The sequence below is a fragment of the Nannobrachium achirus genome, assembly GCF_963921795.1.
Source record: "Nannobrachium achirus genome assembly, chromosome: 10".
In the NCBI taxonomy this organism is placed as follows: Eukaryota; Metazoa; Chordata; class Actinopteri; order Myctophiformes; family Myctophidae; genus Nannobrachium; species Nannobrachium achirus.
In genome coordinates, this window is record NC_137819.1 from 28012166 (window position 1) to 28033406 (window position 21241).

At 41.9% G+C, this 21241-nt stretch overlaps 1 protein-coding gene across 1 annotated transcript in view; it reads right to left on the minus strand.

Moving 5' to 3' along the window:
- The window catches only part of sdc2 (syndecan 2), an 81565-nt gene extending 65644 nt beyond the window's left edge, over positions 1 to 15921 (minus strand). The window contains exon 1 of the mRNA XM_080734700.1: positions 15474 to 15921. Within this exon, the coding sequence (XP_080590826.1) occupies positions 15474 to 15533 (60 nt within the window). The 5' untranslated portion in view covers positions 15534 to 15921. The remainder of the gene's footprint in view (positions 1 to 15473) is intronic.
- Positions 15922 to 21241: the final 5320 nt, after the last annotated feature.

Consider the following 21241-nt stretch of genomic DNA (forward strand, 5'->3'; position numbering starts at 1 on the left):
AGCCTTCGGCTGGTGGAGACAATTACACATTAATGGCACTATCTAATCATGGGTGCTTGCGCTGAGCGAGCTGTCTGCATCAGTGGAGGGTTTACAGCCAAATAAGTATTTTATCTCCAGTCTGCATCGTTAACAAAACATCAAACTAAAACATCACCAAACACAATCATGGGAATTCACTTCAAGTAAATATTTTCTTGTTGGAGTAATAACTATGTAGTCATCATGATTACTTGAGTATCAACAAATCAAGGGTCTGACCCGTCCAGGACGATAATGATGTTGACTATTGTGAGAGAGAGCGATTAGTGATATCTGATATATTGGTGCATGATCTGTGCCAATACTTTTACCTCTAGAGGCAAAATCTGTTCAAAGTCAGCTTTAGCCAGTAATGTGCAATTGTGCATCCATAAGCTAAAACAGTGGTTCTCAACCTTTTCAGGCCATAAGTCACGACCCCCAAAATAACCATATTTTAACTGAGGACCCCCCTCCACCCTGACGAGCACTACGAGTTGAGGCATTGCGTTTTAAACACGGTTCTATTGTGAAATAGCAGATCTATAAGTTCACAAAGCCTCACGCTGCGAGGCGTTGTAAGCATGTAGATCTGCTATTTTCATAATTTCTGCCTCTAATATTTGACAATTTGGCCAATGTTTAATTTGTCATTTTAGAGGTATTAAAAAGTCCTTAAATTGTCATTTTAGAAATGTGCAGATACCCTCTAGTCTATACACTTAAACTTTATGTTGGTTTGTTTACTGTTGAGTGAGAAAACAATGTTGCACATTAAGTTAATCACCTGGGGACCCCCCAAAATAATATGGGGACCCGACCCACAGATTGAGAACCACTGAGCTAACATACCAACCTATACTGTATACACATCCTCTCACAGTTAAATGAACACTAGAGCGGCAAGTTCCTCTCAAACAGCCAAACAAACAGTTCCCCTTCACCTGGTCACAATAATGACCTATGTCAGGGGTCCATATTCCATATGTCAGGGGTCCATATTCGCCGATCTACAAGCTCACAATGCCTCGCGCTGCGAGGCGTTGTGAGCTTGTAGATCGGCTATTTTCGGCAAAGAGCTTTGGTGTAGAGGGGGAAAAGAGCACACTAAGTACAGAGTGAAAGGTCAAGTTTGTTAAGTATTGACGGTTCAAGAATCCAAAATACACTGATGATTGTGCTGTCAAAAGATGAAACTATATGGAATCTATGAGAAGGTTGTGGGGGTCCTTGCTTCATCTCTCTCTCAACTAAGGGGTCCTTGGCCTGAAAACGTTGAAGACCCCTGACCTATGTGGATTAACCGTGTTACGGAGACATCTGGAGATATAACGGGCACATGAGGACGATTAGCCCCGCTGCATCCAGAGAGGCACTCTCCAACCTCATCCACTCACACCAGGATCAGACGGCAATCACTGGGAGAGGGAGGCATTTCATTACGTGCGTGTCACTCCGTTTATGAGACGCTCGACAGCACACCACAGCGCCATCCGCTCGGCTCCTCTGTTTGTTGAAACAAACTTATCCACAACAAAAGAAGAAAAGGAAAAACATAAAACAGGAGAAAAAGTTTCCGTGTGTCGTACACATGCACGCCAGCTGCTCCACTGTCTGCCGCATTCTTTTGTTATCAACCAAGCAGCCGTGTGCGAGTCCGCATGTTTGATCCCCATCGCACATGTATCTGGAGCCTATTCTCCCACAGCAGTGGTTCTCAAACGTTTTCATGTCAAGGACCACCAAAAAAGTATTTAAGCCACGGACCCCCCCCCCCCTCAATTGAAAAGAGTTGGTGCCAGAAACCTCATGAGAAGATTGTCGTTGTAATTAGATTGGATTAAGTACAGACTTTTACTTTACTTTATTGAACTGTCTGCACTGTAGGGGGAGAGAGAAATATGAACTGAATAACAATTCTCTCATTGGATTACCTTCTAGCTGGATAAATTATAGTGAAATTAATAACCAACATCAACCTTGTGTCCTTATTTTGTGCATATATTGGGGCGGAAATAGCAAACCATTGCTGATCTACAAGGCAAGCTCACAACATGGCACATTGCTATGCAATGTGAGATTGTAGAACAACTTTTTCTTAAATAGGGCTTTAGTGGTTAAACTGTTTCGTTTTGCTGGGGAGAAGCCCAGAGAAGCATTGCTCCACAGTACAGTACATTTCATGTTGTAAAGCAGCTGTTATTAAAAGCCCAGCTTGCCTGCCTTTGTCTCTGCAGTCATTTTTACACATAGGCTTTCAAAGGTCCTGTCGTGTTCCCGCTTCATGTGTGTGCAGTATTATTAGGATTGAAAATTCACTGCGGTGCTGCCGACAGTCTAATGAAGCCATCTCGACTGGGAGCTTTTGTGTGACTTTTTATGGGAGCGCTGTTCGCCCCTGGCTCAGATTTGGAAGTGATGAGGCAAAGTCCTCATCCATATTCCATCTGATGTAAATAATTGAACTCTAGCAAGCGAAATAGTCCCAGTACTACCACCACCAGAGCCACGACTGCCTTTTTTCTAAATCTTTAATGATTTTGTGGCGGTAGATCGGCCTAACTCCCCGGTGCTCTATAGGCGTTTCAATTTATCAAGACAAAAAACACACACTTTCAGCCAAAGGAACACATGTGGTACAACAGAGCCAGGAATCTCAAATAACAGAACCCCCTTTTAAAGTCCTTTCCTTTGGGTGCAGGACAAAGATCACTGACAAAACTCTTTCTACTAAAAAAAGAAGAAAAAAAAGAAAAGAAAAAGAAAACGCTTTTTAATGCATCTGCCAAACCCCCCGCTTTCTTGCTCGCAATGCAAGCCTTTCCCAATTCTTTCCCTGTGCTGTAATTCTGCAAGAATGTGTGGTTTATGAAGACTGCAGTCTGGCTTTCCTGAGAGGTCCTGAAACAACACAAGAGCTCCACCCTGCACTGCAAGTCTTACACACTGCCTCCTTATGGTACGCACTAGTGTTCATTTACCTCCTTATGGTACGCACTAGTGTTCATTTACCTCCTTATGGTACGCACTAGTGTTCATTTACCTCCTTATGGTACGCACTAGTGTTCATTTACCTCCTTATGGTACGCACTAGTGTTCATGTACCTCCTTATGGTACGCACTAGTGTTCATTTACCTCCTTATGGTACGCACTAGTGTTCATGTACCTCCTTATGGTACGCACTAGTGTTCATGTACCTCCTTATGGTACGCACTAGTGTTCATTTACCTCCTTATGGTACGCACTAGTGTTCATGTACCTCCTTATGGTACGCACTAGTGTTCATGTACCTCCTTATGGTACGCACTAGTGTTCATTTACCTCCTTATGGTACGCACTAGTGTTCATGTACCTCCTTATGGTACGCACTAGTGTTCATTTACCTCCTTATGGTACGCACTAGTGTTCATTTACCTCCTTATGGTACACACTAGTGTTCATGTACCTCCTTATGGTACGCACTAGTGTTCATTTACCTCCTTATGGTACGCACTAGTGTTCATGTACCTCCTTATGGTACGCACTAGTGTTCATTTACCTCCGAGACCCTTACAGGTCCATTTGGTGGCATTTGTGAAAATGTATCTACCTGTGTCCAAGCAGGTGTCACTGCAAAGTATTGAGTTCAACTACGGGTCAATTTGGTGGGGACTGCCCTTAAGTCCGAAGGTTCATTAGTCCGAAGGTTCATTAGTCCGAATTTAGTTAGGGTTACTGAGGTTAGGGTTAGTGTTAGAGTGAGGCATAGTATTCTTAACAAATTCGGACTAATGAACCTTTGGACTAATGAACCTTTGGACTAATGAACCTTCGGACTAATGAACCTTCGGACCAATGCCATGGCACCCAATTTGGTTGCACTCCTATGAGTGTATGATTCTATTTCCCACCTTGCTACTTGTCTTTCTCAAGTATTCATTTAGCTAATTCATGTTGTTATTTCTACTACAACACTGAGGAACCAAAACCAAATAGTTTTACCCTTATGTGTACTGTGCAAATGAGATGTAACAAATACAACCTTGAATCTGAATCTGGAACAGATAAATGCACAAATTAACATGGATTGTTAAATTGACAGAATTTAACTGTGCATCATCAAGAGAGACAAGACAGATTTCAGGAAGCACTGAAGACAAAGCAAGAGATCAAGTAGGACTTATTGTCTGCTACAGGCAACGTGCACGCAGACTTTGAAGGATGATCTTCTTTAAGTGGTAACAGACATGAAGATGCTATGCTGTGAAAGCTGGGGAGCAGAAGTTGTGGTGGTTCATATCCCACACCAAAGAAGAGCCACCACTGCCGTACCAAACCCCACCAGCCTACAGATGTCCCTGGGAGCACTTCGTGTACGCATAGACCTTCTAACAAAACTGTCAAGGAAAAAAGTCTCACATGACTGGCAAGTCACACATAGCGCACAAGCCCAACCGCACTAAACAACCACAGAGGGCTGTGTGTGTGATAGTAAAGCATCCTCTTCAAAAGGAACTGTCAATAGATTTTTCAAACAGTTCCATAAACTGTATGATGACGCGCTAAACATGTGGGCAGGTCTGTCAGCCGCACACAGATGGCGGGAGCTCAGAGTGGCTTTGGAGTTCCTTAAGGTTTATATTATATAACACAGTGCTTCTCTAACATTGTCATGGCAAGGACCCTCAAATTGATACAAATGAAACCGTGGACGCCCAATTTGAAAGGAATTTGGTGCCACGGACCCCAAAGTAAGTACAGAATTCTACAGTAGTCTATATTGTATCGGAAAGAGAGAAACCGACAACGTGGTCATTCTTATACAGTACATTCACTCATTGGATTACCTTCTTAGCTGGTGAAATTATAGTGGAATTTACCTCTTTCAAATTGGCATCCCTATTTAGCACGTGTCATAGGCAAATGTTTCCAAAAATAGGGAAAACAGCCGCTCTACAAGCACACAACTTGTCGCACCAAGATCGTCTATTTTTGAAATAGTGCTTAAGTGGTTAAAGTCTTCCTCTCTTTGCTGTGGACCCCCGGGAACCCTCCCCCGAGGACCACTGGGGGTCCACAAACTCCACTTTGATAACCTGTGGTATAAAAGATAGCAGGGATTCCGGAGAGTGTGGTGGCAGGCATTGAGTTCCTGCCCTGACAATTATAAATGAGAAAATCACTATAGGCCTTCCTAGAACAAAGCCAAAATGTGTGTGTGTGGTCCTGTTGCGACCACCATAGAACAAAAGTAGCAATACGTTTTAATGAGCTGAATCTTTTCCCACTTGCTCATAGTGGAAGACGAACAGAATACTAAGATTCTTCTGGGACGTCCGTCGCTATTCAGCGGAGCTTGGTTGCATTCAACTACGGGAAAGAAAACCCACTACAGAAGATTATGCCTGGGAAACAGAGAGAACCACGAGGCTCCAGTGTGCCTTTAACACACCGCAGAATAAATCACCATAAAGCAAAAGTAAGATTAATTACTTCTTTGATAAAAGAGTAATATATGGCAAATACAGCACAATCTCTTGAGGCAACCAGAGAGCCGTGTAAGCCACGAGAGCGCCTTTAGTCTACAGGGTGCTTCCTTCCATCCGACTATTTGATTACGTTTTTCATGAATGCAAAAACACCTACGGAGGATTATCGGCCTGGTTCTGAAAGCCATTAGGCTCTGCTTGCCTGCTGCTCGCTGGGCAGTCTGCCTGTGGGCAGATAGTATTAACCTGCCTGGGCATGACGGCAGTCACCCACGTACAGCCAGCCTGGCTGATCAGCCCTTCCATCACTCGATTTAACAAATTATCATCATTAAACTAATCAGGGTTTCGGCCCCCTGCCCGCCCACTTCCGTCATGCTGGGCTAACCAGTTTATGCATAGTGTGGAAACTGGAAGAAAGTGACAAGCTCGATGACCTTGGCTGCTCTGGCTCTATCAAAAGGTTAGGTAGGAAGGAGGGGAGGGGGAGGGAGAGAGAGAGAGAGAGAGAGAGAGAGAGAGAGAGAGAGAGAGAGAGAGAGAGAGAGAGAGAGAGATGGCAATGCCAATTCAGTTGTATAGAAGCTGCTTTTTATATCTATGCTATTCATCTGTTACTATAGCAGCTTTCCATGTTGGGTAAATTCAAGGTTCTAAAAAGGTCAGGGCTGAAAAAATCTGTCACAAAACACAATTGTCAGGATAGTGGGCAGTAAAATGGAGGAGTGTACAAGACACGTGTAAGCCTGGAGTAAAAAGTATGTAACCATGGAGTGTACAAAGTTAAATGCTTTTATTGTGTGAACTTCCAGAGAAAAGGGGGTCACAGGTTGAAGAATTCACCCGACAGTGGATGGATGCCATACATGCCGGCTGGTTACTTCTGTTTATTTGCGGGCTTTCCCTTGAAATTTTCCACTCATTAAAAGGGTGTGTGCGGTCGCCTCTCGAAAAAGGACAGCAAGGAAATGAGCGTGTCGGCAGTGGCATTTGCATTTAGAATCGAAATGGATTCCATCTAACACGGTTTTTCTGTGTTCTAAAAAGGCTCTCTGCGTTAGATAACGAGCCCGCATCACGCTCCGGTCCGCTATGGCCGGGGCTGAACCGCCAGGGCACTGAATGCAGCACGGTGCTCTGCTGAGAGGGTACACAGCTGTCGCGGAGCACACAGATGGCTGTTAACTTAATGCATTAGTAAAGATTAACTGGTGGAATCACGGCATTAATGCCACCGATCATGTTAACGAGTGGACCGCAGCTGAGAGGCTGGCGGGGTGTTGAGGCATGCAGTTTGACCTGCGGTAGTAAAGGCCAGAGTCTCTTCGTGTCTACTGTAGCTACAGTATGTCTGCCTCCATATTCATCCATACAGGAGGGTGAGTCATTGTCTGGCCCCGTTTTGACGATGCGGTCACAGATCTGAGGCCATCCAGCATCGGATGTCTGCCACAACAATACGCAGGAACATCTGGCTTTGGGTCTTGAGCTCTTGACATCATGGTTCCTACAAATCGAAATAAAGAAATGAACCAAACCGCAACAAAGACAGCAGTCGCCATGGGCTTATGGCTAGAACCAGGGTAGATAAATACTACTAAAGAACAGAAAATGCTGTCTTTTAAAGACTAAGAATAATGTTACGTAACAGAGCTGGATAGTATTTCTTCAATATGTAACAAAGAAAGGAAATTGCAAGACAAGTATAATTGGACAATCCTTTAGTTCCAAATGACATTGAAAATGACAAACACAAAGCGGCACGGTAACATTACATAAACAGAAACAGCAATGGGGATACAACATCTTCCTGTTTTTGTAAGCCATTACAAAGACAAACACTGCTCACTGATGAATATTCATGAGTGCTCAATTGGGGGCGTTTAAACTGAATGGCTTTCGCTTAAAAGACAAGAGTTTACGCACCACTATGTCATTAGACTGAGAGGTGTTCTGTTGCAGTGAGCTCACTGATGAATTCCCTTCTCCGTCTCATAAAAGTTCCCCCGAACGCCCACTGGAATCTGAGCGATTTCTCATGAAAACACATCTCTAAATTAAGAGAATGTACGGTGTATAATTTGCAGTCGGTTGATACACCCGGCTCAAAAACTATGATTTACACTCTTGAGCTCGTTTCGGTGTTGCTTTGAAGCAAGATGGGAGAAAATAATGGAAACGCCAGACATTAGAAGTACATTTTTCTGCTTGGCGGAGCGCGGTGCAGATTTCAATTAGGTGCCTTTTAGACCCGATAAAACGTAGCTCGTAAATATGAGTGAGCACAGATGTGCTAAATGTGGCGTGCCATTTTCCAGGAGTTAGATGGAAAAACTCAAGATGACGTCACTGTCTTCATACGGCCGCCATCTTTGGACAATATACAGATGGAACACATTCGCCCCCTCTACAGCTCGTTGTCTATTCAGCAGAACACAGCCAAGTATGACGACTTCCCAAGTAGCGTTTGATTTCTCTGCAACTCTTAACCAACAGACTAACACACCCCAAACTGGCCACAATCTCTTCCCCTGAGATCTAATAGGGCTTTAAAAAGCAGAAAGTGTACACCTCAGCTGAGGCACTTCAGCTGGCTGACTAAATGTCAGAATCCAGTAGGGCTGTCACGATTGTGACATTTTGCATGACGATTAATTGTCACTCAAATAATTGCGATTAACGATTTAATTGTGTTTCTGCCGTTGACAATTACATTCCTGTTTGGCTTGTAGGTTTTGAAGTTGCACATGGCAGATATGACACAAACTAAATATACAAAGAAATGACATATTTGACAACTTTATACTTGAAAAAGAACAATGATAGTGGAAATAGTCGATGCGACGCGTTGTGAGCTTCTAGATCTGCTATTTCTATTTTTTTCAACATGTAAAAGATTATGGCGATTATGACAAAATAACTGCAATTATGTCAAATAATTGCGATTAGATGATTATGTAATAATTGTGACAGCCGTAGAATCCAGCTTCAAATTCAACTGACTTGATAACTGTGGAAATGATATGAGTGTGTCTCGCGGTGAAAAGACAGGAACTCCATCAGACGGTATTGTGATAAGGCATTCTAATCTTGCGCTCACGTGACCAGAGGCAACTAAATATTGGCTTCTGCTTCTCTTGGTTGCCATGGCTTGCAACCAACTAAGTGAAATGTGTTCAATCTTAACTCACTCGGCTTACGATAGCTGTCAAAACAGCTTGGAGTTATATATAACAGCCAGCAACACATATGTTAACCATATATTTTTATAACAAAGAAAAAGACAGGAATAGATAATAAATAATAAAGAAAGGTGTTTCCGCGTTTTCAGCTCACACAACACATGTACATTTTGTAAACATATATATATATTTTTAAATGAAATCAGGATCAGTTAAAGTCAAAGCGCATGATCTGACACATAATAAGAAATGTGGCACTTAAGACATGGAGAACAGATGTGTGATACTCTGCCTTGAGTCATACTTTTTGCCACATGGATTTGACTTATCTCGTGTTATCTCGTGCTGTGCCTGGTGGGCAGACACTCACACAGCAGAGGAATAAATGGTAAATGGTGCATTTATATAACGCCTTTATCCAAGGCGCTTTACAGAGATTGTGCATTACATAGTGCATTACATTCATCCATTCACACATACACATTCATACACCGATGGCGGAGGAAACCATGCAAGGCACCAACCTGCTCACCGGGAGCAACTAGGGGTTCAGAGACTTGCTCAAGGACTCTTTGACACTAACTTTGGGGGAGGCCCGAGATCGAACTGGTGTTCTAATGATGGTTTCTCTACCCCTGAGCCACTGCCGCCCCTATGGAGGAATGGAGGAACACGATGTACACCACCCTACTCCACTCTCACTCTCTCCACCTCGCTCACTCTCCTCCGTTTGCACTACAATGTCTCTTCATCCACAGGTCTACACAGTCTGGGAGGGGGGAGGACAGACAGACATCTTGACAGTGGACTGTTTGTCCATTTCTCTATGTCACAAACAGTACCCTCTACTGCCGCAAAACTTTAAGGAGTTTTCCATTCGCCAAGCTACTTAAAGTAAAGGGACAGAATAGATGAAAGTACATAAAAGAGAGAGAGAGAGACAGAGAGAGCAAGAGAGAGAGGAAGTTCACACAGTAAAAGCAAGAAATGTGACTGAGGCAAATTTCTCTGTTGAAGAAAACAATTTCAAACCGATTTGGGGTTCTGTTGTCCATCCACCAGTGTGACACCAGGGCGTAAAATCAGTTTAACTCTGAGAGGGTACAGGCCTCAGAGTTAAACTGAACCCTCAGGATTTTCATTGTTTTCTCAATCAACTGTAAACAAACCAACATAAAGTTTAAGAGTATAGAGGGTATCTGAACATTTCTAAAGTGCCAATTTAAGTACTTTTTAATGGCTCTAAAATGGCAAATTAAACATTGTCCAAATTATCAAATATCGACTTTCTCTGGTGGGAGTCGAGTTGTGTAATGAAGTCGACTGAGTCGACTTTTTCGTTAATGCCCTAGTGTGCACAGAGTCACTGAGCAGGTGGAGATGTAAAGGCTTGCATGCATGTAAGAAAAGGCACATCTCTCATATGCACACACACACACACACACACACACACACACACACACACACACACACACACACACACACACACACACACACACACACACACACACACACACACACACACACACACACACACACACACACACACACACACACACACACACACACACGTTAGCAAGGTTGATACTACTAGCGCTCAGTTCTTGAGTGTCTTGAGTGTCAGCAAAGCGGAGTGAGGCACATCTTCACTTGAAAAAAAGAAAGAAAGAAAAAAAGGGGGGGGATTTGCCTTCATTCCTTCCAGCTGTCTGAGGTGGGGGAATAATGATGGCACTGTTCTCAGGGTAACTCAAGACACAGCGGTAATGACAGGCAGCATCTCTGTCCACAGAGACGCAGCCAGGCATTTATACTCCGCTCGGGCGCTGGAAACAGCCGATCTACAAGCTCACACAGCATGCGTACTAGCATACTGTTTGTGGATGACAAAACAGGAGCTCATGCAGCACGGTGTGTGTGTGTGTGTGTACGTGTGCTTTTACTACGCTACATTTGAAAACTTTAGTTACCGTACTAGTTACTTTGAAGATATTAAATTATAATAATATAAAACACACATTAACCAATTTAGCCCTATTGTACACATAGGCTACTTGAAAATATCTACAAGCTCAGAACGCATCAAGCTTTTCAAACATTTTTGTACTTTTGGTACTTGTAAGTACATTTTGATGCCAACACTTTCATACTCTTACTCAAGTACATTTTGAATTTGACTTGCATTTTGAAATTGACTTTTACTTGTAACAGAGTGTTTCTACATTGCGGTATTGATGCTTTTACTTGAGTAAAAATATGTACGTACTTTTCCCACCACTGGTTGGGGCGGAAGACCCCCCCCCCCTTTGCCTTCTGTAGAGTCCATTAGTGATTGCATAATGTTTGGCAGAGAGGGACCAAATGAATTGGAGTGGCGAGGTGGGTTGTTCTCCTCTGCACACGGCAAGGGATTCACTATTCCCACGTGTGTGACAGCGCTGGACATATTCTTGCGAGAAGTGAAAAACGCAAGAAGGCAGAGGCCGTCCACTGTCAGCGGAAACACAAATGCTTCCATAAAGGGACAGGGGATGTTTTCTATCATGGGGGGCCGTCCGGGTTAATGCAAAAATAAAAGTCTTATTAAATATGGAACAGAGGAAGCAGCAGTGGCGGTGTATAGCATCTTGCCTCGGCCAACTAACGTGGGAGGGTATATTGAAAACATTCTTACCTCAAGTCTGCATTTCTCCCTGAACTAACTTTAAACTTTACATTTGTCTTTCTTTTCTTTAGTTTTTTCCACATATTTCTTTATATACAAAGGACAAGGGAGAGAGAGCAAGAGGGTAAATATTTTGCCCACTGCTGCAGACACTGCACACGCTTTACTTATTCATGTTATCGTAAATAAAGAATGACGCTCTTAGGATGAAACATGCTGCTTTTATTGCCAGAGAAAGGGCAGAGGATTTAACTGTTTTCTCGCCTCATTCAAGCTCTGGGAGCCTTACACGCGCACGCACGCACGCACGCACGCACGCACGCACGCACGCACGCCCTTCGAGAGTGTGTTGGATGGGATAAAGAAAAAAACGAAACAAGAATCAACAGTCTGTCACTTGACTACGTTTAACACTGTAACACAACATGCAGCATGCATATGATTTGATTGATTATCATATTTAATAGTGCCCATATGGACTTAGAGGACACTTTTCCTGTTCATTTAGCATAAACTGTGTGTGTGTGTGTGTGTGTGTGTGTGTGTGTGTGTGTGTGTGTGTGTGTGTGTGTGTGTGTGTGTGTGTGTGTGTGTGTGTAAGAGTGGCGTTAATGTTCAGTGCATCAGGGTCACTGGATGAATATATGCAGGGTCACTGGATGAATATATGCAATGCATGCATATGTGAGAGAACACAAACAGCGTCCCCTTCCTCTGTGTGTACTTGTGCATTGTGAGTATTGCTAGTGGCAAGCAAAGTGTGGTGGGAAGCATAATGTATAGCCTGAGGTGAGGATGCGGCAGGTGATGGGGGTGAAGAGGCGGTCAGCTTGTGCCTCTGTGCTTTTCATTTCATTACCGCCCAATCAGTAGATACAAAACAATCAACCATGCCAAGCTCATACACTATAGGAGATTATAACAAATAGTATACAGCCTCCAGCATATGAAGGACTCACTTTGCCTCCTTCTCGACTGAAAAGCCATTAAAAGGAATGCATTTAAAGCTGAACTTGTATTGAATTAATGTAAGATGTTTTTCTCAGGATTACCGAGTTCAAGGTACAGTATATTGCTTCTTGCCTGCTTGAGGGCACGTTGTCAAAGCAATTTGACATAGCTGGTCTTTGAACAAAATGATGAAGGCAATTTGGGGCTTGCATCATTCTCACAAATAAAGGTCTGTCCAGAAAATGAGGGGGGGGGGGGGGGGGGAACAGAAACAGACACTTGGAATCTTTCTTTTGATGGATACTAAAACCCTTGAAATTCAAACAAAAACACAGACATTCCATGGAATTTTTAAGTCTCTCCCTCTCTCCCCGACCTCTCTCTCTCTCTCTCAACCCCTCTCCCTCCCTCTATCCATTCCACTTTCCACCGATGAAAACCTCACACCACGTTGGAAGGTGCTCCTCGGAAGCATCTCTATCAGAACACCAATCAAGGACTCTGTGTAAAATCACAGACGTGGAGGGAGGTGAACAACACCCGAGCTTCCCCACCAAAAAACATGACACAAATTATAGGCTGGGACATCTGGCAACTGGCGCTCACCAAAACATAGCGTGGCTGGGGCCCAGCCTGCGGCCTATGAACTTAGCCAAGACTTCCACCTCCTCCTGCCCCAAAACAGTTCCTGGAAAACAGCGTACCTTGTAAAAATCCCAAACACACAGTGAGACAGACGGAGGACGGCAGGAAGGCAGGTCGCAACAGTTCCTCCTCCATTTGTTGCATCTGTGGAGGAGGATTGTGACCAATCCTCAAATTCCTTGTTATTGTCCAATCAGAAAAATGGACAGGAAAAGGTCGATTGAAAACCAATCGATTGATTGGTTTTGGGGTTACTCTAGATGAAATAATAATAAAGTCGGACAAGAACCACTAATTATGCATGGGCCTTGTTTTGGCCATGTTGGGGGGGACCAACGCACAGAGAAGAGAACACTCTTGACTTTAATGATCAAATCTCATCCTCATATCACACCGCCAGGAGGAGTTGTGTGATTGATGTGTTTCCCCCACACACACATTAGGTCTCTTATCTGTGAGGTGACAGTATAGCCACTGACTGACACTATATCACCATGTTCTAGTGGTCTCATTAAAAGGCAGACAGATGAGCCTAGAGGCAGGTTATCAACCACATATGCCACTTGATTGCAATGTCAACGCCAGTGCCAACACTGAGAATCAATGTCATGCTGCTTCCACTGAGGCAAATACTGTGTGTCTTCAACCACAGTGCGGGCAACAGATAAGGGGAGGCAGATATCGATTCGGTGCGAGCGTGCACGGCACGCACGTGTGCCGGTGATGATAGTGAGCCTTACCAGTGATATGCCACAACAATGATGATGGTAAACATACAGGGGAAGAGGAAGGGGCTGGATTTCACGACAGTAGGCTACTCGTACATTGAAGGCCAATTTGTTTGCAAATATCCTGGGAAATGATATGTTTGGGGTGCCCTTTTCACCATCCTTCTAAATTATATGGAGAGCACAAGGCAAAACTCCGGTGACAGTTCAGGGTCAGAGCTCAGCAGAAAAGCCCCCATGAGGGCTGGTATCTATTAAAAGGGAGTTCTCTGGGGGTGACCTCGTGCAAAACAAGAGTCATTAAAACAATGAATCACCTAATTGGACGAGCAGCTCAGAAAGAGGAGAGAGAGAGAGAGAGAGAGAGAGAGACACAGAGAGAGGGAGAGAGGAGGTGGGCCTACATGTGACAAATCACAACCCACAGGGAACCAGCAGTGAGGGACACAGCAGTGTAAACAGCTATGGCAGCGGCGGATAGAAATCTGACGGGCTTCCAAAAGTCTCGTCATGTCATGCCAAGAAAGAGCCAGGCCAATTTGTGGGGTGACACACACACTCCAATTATGGGGCCAAAAGAAGCTTGACATCAAGAGCCCCAAAGCATATCAAACAGCCAATGGTGTCTCTTAAGACAATGGCTTGGACCATGTGAGTTATGCTGCGTGTAGTTGCAGTTGGATCAATTAATTGTATTTGGCATGTTAAAGTTTAGCATGCCAATTACAATCAATTGATAAAACATGCCTATAACAAATGGTAGGCTATTAGCTAGTGCACATCTGCATTAATGACTATAATAATCTAGACTAGGCCTACTTCACCAAGTGACCATATTAGATGCTCTTGTCATCTAAACGTTGCCCGGCTATTATTCAATATTCCACATGAAGGATAGCCTATTAGGCCTAGCCTACTCTAGATCAAATAAAATAAAGTAAATTAAACTTTATTTAGCCTATAACACCACTGGCAGCCCCTTCAGCTCTTTTTCCACATAGGACTATAAGTTTAGTCTATTACTCTCACAGGCTTTGATTGATTGAAGACTTTATTAGAAGTTTGCATAGGAAAAGGTACAGTTTCATGACGGTACAGTTCACTGGTACAAGGTCTACTAAAAGGAGATCCATGAAAAGACTAAGCTTATTTCCACTGGAAACCATTGAAGTATCTCATATAACATTGAATGACAGACAAATAGAACACAGTACTATGCAGTAGATATGTAAAGAAAAACAAAATAGAACAACTTGGGCAGCACAGGCAGCACAACTTGTGAAAATACTTTAGAAATAAATACATGAGCCTTTTCCATAATTATGAAACTATAGCCTAACCATCGATTGTGTATAACAGGCAAGTAGAGCGACACATTTGGCATGTGCCGTATGTGCATGGATTTGGAGCCGCTTGCCACGTACTCGACAGTGTATTTTGGTATTTGATATAGCCAGGCTTCTTTGACAAAGCCTACTATCAAACACCGAACACCGGGACACAAATAGGTTTAAGTATGCTACTTTTCTCTAGTAAACATTTTCAAATCTTGTTTGTCAAATTCAGACTTGATATTACTGAGACAACTTCCACTATGGGAAATATTCGTAAGATTTTAATAAATAAACAACAGTGTAGCAATACATAAAAAACACCACAATAAAAAAGACCTAGTAGACATCAAAACACATGATAGGTTACAATGTAACAGGCAGTAAGTACATGGAGTGAGTGGGCTCCGATTCCCCCAGCAGAACCCCCCATGCATATCGCTCCTATAATAGTTTACTAGTCTCGCATTATAAAACTTACCCGTTCGCCGGACAGGAAGACCGTTAAGCCAAGGGTAAGAATTATCCAAATGTTCCTCATTATTCCTTTTTTTTTATTAATCAGACGACACGGGCGAATTGTCAAAGCCTTTTCCCCCTTTTTCTCCCCGTTCCTCTTCTGTTAGCGACTCTCTCTCTCTCTCTCTCTGGAGTCTGGAGTGGAGTCAGTCCCAGTCCCACCGGATACGTGTTGCTTTTGTTATTGCTCCGCGCACTCTTTTCTTTCTCCTTATAACGTTATATTATGTGCACTTTTGTTTGCAGTCCTTTCTGTGCAGTCACACTACACCGCTCCTTGTACAGATCACCAGATATTATGATCCCTGCGGCGCGCTGACCTAGATGAACTATAGGCTATACTACTATTAAAGCTCCTCCAGTCGACAGACGCTCCGCCAGTGTGCGCTCTATTCGGCAATGTCACGCGTCAGCCACCACACACACAGCATGCATGCACTGCACTGCGCGCACGCACACACTCAAGAGAGAGAGAGAGCGAGAGAGAGCGAGAAGAGACACAGAGAGAGAGAGAGAGAGAGAGAGAGAGAGAGAGAGAGAGAGAGAGAGAGAGAGAGAGAGAGAGGCTTGAGCAGTGATTGACAAGTGAAGCACTCGATTCTAAGACCATGTTGGCAGTGGTGTAAAGTAACTAAGTACATTTTACATGTAGGTATCTGAATCTGTAGGCTTTACTTGAGTAGGCTATTTCCAATACTTTTACTTCTAGGCCTTCTTTAGCTCTATTAATAGCCGATGATCTACAAGCTCACAACAGCAGTAAGCTTGTAGATATGCTATTATCAAATTACCATTCGTACTTTAACATTTTTGATGGAAACACTTTCAAATACTTTTACTCAAGAAGTGGCCTACATTTTTAATTCTGGACATTTACTTTAGGCCTATATGTGAATACTTTTCATTTGAGTACTTTTTGGTCCAATCAATTCACATAATTTGTGTGAATCCATAACTCAGATATTATGTTTCAACCTATTGTTACAGCCCAGACATATAAGTTGCAACCCAGTTTTGCTGCAAGTTAAAGCCATAGATAATTAGACAAAAATACCAATAATAATAAGTAGCCGGTGGGTCTTTAGGCTACTTATTATATATTTTAAGTAGGCATATAAATGCTATACACCCAAATGACCAAGGATATGGAATAATCTGCACGAGTCATTATTTTGTTTGCATAATTAAACATTCATTGAATTAATAATGAGAATGCATGGGTTTGCATGAATCACTGATCAGTTTCACAGTCAGACGCCCCTGCCCTGACCAGAAGATGATCTCAACCATTTATCTGCTCTATTTATGGTCACAGTCTCCCCCTAGTGGCAGGACATGACACAAGTCAAGGCAAGCGTGTGCAGTATAATAGCCTCTGTTGCACCCTGTTCTTCTGAAGTAAAGTGCGCCAGCTTCCTTTTGTGGAGTAACAAACATTTCATGTGAAAAGATGTATTCTATTACTGGTTTCTGGTACTTTATATACTTTAGGCCCATTCCCACTGGGCCAGATAACAGATACAAAAAATCTCTTTCTCCAGATATTTTTCCATTCAAAGTGGATGGTATACAGATATTTTTTTTTTTTGCCACAGATACTTTTATCTGTGGCAAAAAAAATATATATCTGTGGTAGATATTTTTTTTATCTGTATCTACCATCCACTTTGAATGGAAAGTTTTATCTGTTATCTGGCCCAGTGGGAATGGGCCTTTAATCATAAAAAAAAGAAAAAAATGAAAGAAAAAAGAAAGAAAACACTTCTAATGTAGTTATTTAAACTGTTATTTTGCTAGTTATTTTAGCGGATGACCTTTATGTAGGATACTATAGGCCAGTGGTTCTCAACCTGTGGGTCAGGACCCCTCAAATGATTAACTTAATGTCCAATTTGAGGGGACCCCTCAAATGATTAACTTAATGTCCAACATTGTTTTCCTCACTCAACAGTAAACAAACCAACAGAAAGTTTAAGTGCATAGAGGGTATATGCACATTTATAAAGTGACAATTTAAGGACTTTTAATACTTCTAAAATGACAAATTAAACATTGGTCAAATTGTCAAATATTAGAGGCAGAAATGGTGAGAATAGCCGATCTACATGCTCACAACGCCTTAGCTATTTTCATTATAGAACCACGTTATACCAAATGTAATACCTCAACTCTTATTGCTCGTCAGGGTGGGGGGGTCCCCAGTTAAAATATGATTATTTTGGGGGTCTCAGCCTGAAAAGGTTGAGAACCACTGCTATAGGCTATACCTTTGCAACCGCCTTAAAGGAGTAGTTCACCACCAACATTTTTTCCTATAGATTACTCACCCCATGGTGACTTGAGTTCAAAAATATATATTTTTAGTTTTTGTCACATTCCTAAGACAATAATTTGATTCAAATAAATGTACCCCCATTGTTTCCGGATGGGGACCCAAATGCAGTTGGGTCTCCATCCGGAATCAATGGGCCTACAAAGAGTTTCCTCAAATTATTGTCTTAGGAATGGGACAAAAACAAAAATATATTATTGAACTATAGGAAATATAGGGGAAAAAATATAGGAAAAAATATAGGAAGAAAAACTCATTTTGGTGGTGAACTACTCCTTTAACTGCCCTCAGGAATTCTAGATTGTTTCAAGAATGCCAATAACAGCATCCTCTTTTAACTGTTTGAAACCTAAGACATCCCACACTTCCACTCTCAGTAACTTCATGAAACACCTTTTCTCCTAATCACAAGCAGCAGAGAAAGAGGCCTCAAACAGAAATCCCTGTCATTATTGAATATTGTAATTACAGGCATGGCCAGTTCTTCACAGGTGGCTTGCTCAAATGCATGAAGTATTTGTGGCAAAAATGTCAAGGTTAGCCACATAAACTCTATTTGGCATGTAATAATAATCGATCAGTCAGCAAAAATAGAAGATCTACAAGCAAGTCACAATGTGACTCATTGTGAGCATGTAGATTGGCTATGTTTTGAATTGGATATGTGGTGTATAGGGAAAAACAAAAAAGGCGTGAACCAAGGATAGACACCTGGAGGATGCCAGTCAACCAATTACAGTATATAGCAGTGGTTCCCAAACGTTTTAGCTCAAGACCAAAAAGAGATATTAGACGCTTCGCGTTGCGTTGTGAGTTTATAGATCGGCTATTTTCACTACTTCTTAGACATTTGTTGACTAATATATGGAATTTCTTCGATTTTCTTTTATTCATGAAAACCTTTGGGGCAATGTTTCTTGAAAATGTTTTGAAATAATAACAATTAAAAACAAGATGTAGGAAACACAAAATTAAGGGACCCACAAAAATGTGTCCGCGACTCATAAATGGGTCCCGACCCAGTGCTTGGGAACCAATGCACTATAGGGTTTAAGTGATTAACAAAACCAGTTATAGGTCAAGGATATTCTGTGACCTCCAAGTCATTGATATGTCAACTGCAACTAAGCCAATTAAATATATACTGCCTTTTACAACGACAATGCTTTTTACTGGCCCAGGTTGAAAGAATAAGCCGAATAGACACATTGTGCATTTGCATTGTGCATTATTGGCATCATAGACAGTTGATGACTGTGTTGTAAAGGTGAAAGGTTGGTGTTACAGAAACAAGCCTGAGTAAAGCTATAATAAAGCTGAACAATGTCCAACATTAACTTTCCTTTCCAACGTAACATCAGGTAAGACATTGCGTACGTACGTTGTCACTACAGAAATTACACGCTGCAAGCGGCAGAGACTGCATTAAAAACTAAATGCACATACATCACCGCTTGCGTTATTACGAAGGACAAAATGAAACCAAACGACTTCAGCAGGCCAGCTCTGAGGTTGTACAATTTGAAACGCACAGAAGGTCAAAGGTAGCTCCAAAGTGGTTCACGATCAGGGATTATAATGATTGCAGCATTATGATTACAGTCTGCAGTGCCTGTAATTTACCAGTCCTAAATTATTAGAGATTTAATGTAACTGCAGGTAATGCAACCAACAGCCTGCCCAATACATCATTTTCTTGCTTATTCATCCAGTTTAAGGTAGAGCATGTGGCTCCTCACAGGGCAGGTCTCTGTTACTCTGTATTTGATATTTAAGGAGTAGTTTACCCCCAAAAATACTTTTTTCTATTGATTACTTAATGCCATGGAGACTCGAGTTCAATAATATCTTTAGTTTTTTGTCGCATTCCTAAGACAAAAATTTGATTGCAATAAATGTACCCCCATTGATTCCAGATGGGGACCCAAATCCATTTGGGTCCCCATCCAGAATCAATGGAGGTAAATTTACTAAAATCAATGTTTTGCCATGGGAATGCGACAAATACAAAAAAAGTATTATTGAACTCAAGTCTCCATGGCATGAGTAATCAATAGAAAAAAATCTTTTTGGGGGTGAAATACTCCTTTAAGTGCACTGCATTAGAAAAGTAAACTAAATGCATTATAAACATACTTGTGTGTTATAATCGGCTTATAAGAATGTTTAAATATAAGAACTACACAATGCTTTATAATAAGAATCATGTTACATTATAAAACATGTATAATGAATTATCAGGTCGAGTACAGCATCATAATAAATACTGGACACTTAGACCCTTTTGGTGACACTTCCTCTGAAGACCCCATGTCAATAATGCATTATAAGCTTTTAATGCTGTGATGCTTCAATCCTGTAACTATCTTAACTTCTGTGCTGTATCTTAACTGCTGTGCTGCCTCTGGTGACTGAATTTCCTCTGCAGGATCAATAAAGGTCTTATCTTTTTCTCGGAGGTATAGGCATACATTTTGTGTTTTTATTTTAATTACTATAGATTTGAATGCATTATATTACATATTACACAACTCTTGAGGACTATAATACACATAGATACAGTAACAGAAAAGATGAGTGACAAGCAATTATGAAGTACTGTATTATGACACTTCATCTTATATGCCATTACTAAATGCTTAATAAAATAATAAATACAATGCTTATAAAAAATATTGTAATCATAAGCGGATTATAATAGTTTGTAAGTATATTTATAATATATTATAGGAAGAGAAAATGGCAAGAGCACATCTTTAGCTCCCCCCACTCCATCTCAAGGCTAAGTGTCCATCACAGTCACAGCCCACCCCTCCTCCTCCTCCTCCTCCTCCTCCTCCACCACTAAGGGCTTACCTCTTACTCCTATAGTGTCCCAGATTAATCACCCTATTAGGGTGAAGGCAAAGCCCCTTCTGTTACCAAGCCTGTCTAGATTGCCTAGTCCTACAGTAATTTAACTCTAAGAGTTATAGTAACTCTAGGAATGTCAACAAAATGAACACAGGATTTTTCTGTGCTGTGTGTTGTTCTGTGTACGCTTGCTGTGTGTGTGTGTGTGTGTGGGGGGGGTGTGTGTGTGTGTGTGTGTGTGTGTGTGTGTGTGTGTGTGTGTGTGTGTGTGTGTGTGTGTGTGTGTGAGAGAGAGAGAGAGAGTGCCAAGAACTAAACACTTAACCAGTGCTCTATGCAGGGGTCTTACGTAAAAGAGGTCAACTCAGGTACAAGACGACAGGACAGGAAACTTAACCTTACATTAATACTTTAACACACTTTAATTTATTCATTAATCCATCACATTCAAGAGCACCACCAACTTACACAGCTGCCATCTGCGCCTATATTCAAACGTACACAATCTCAAAGACACACACATGCACACACACAAAGATGCAGAG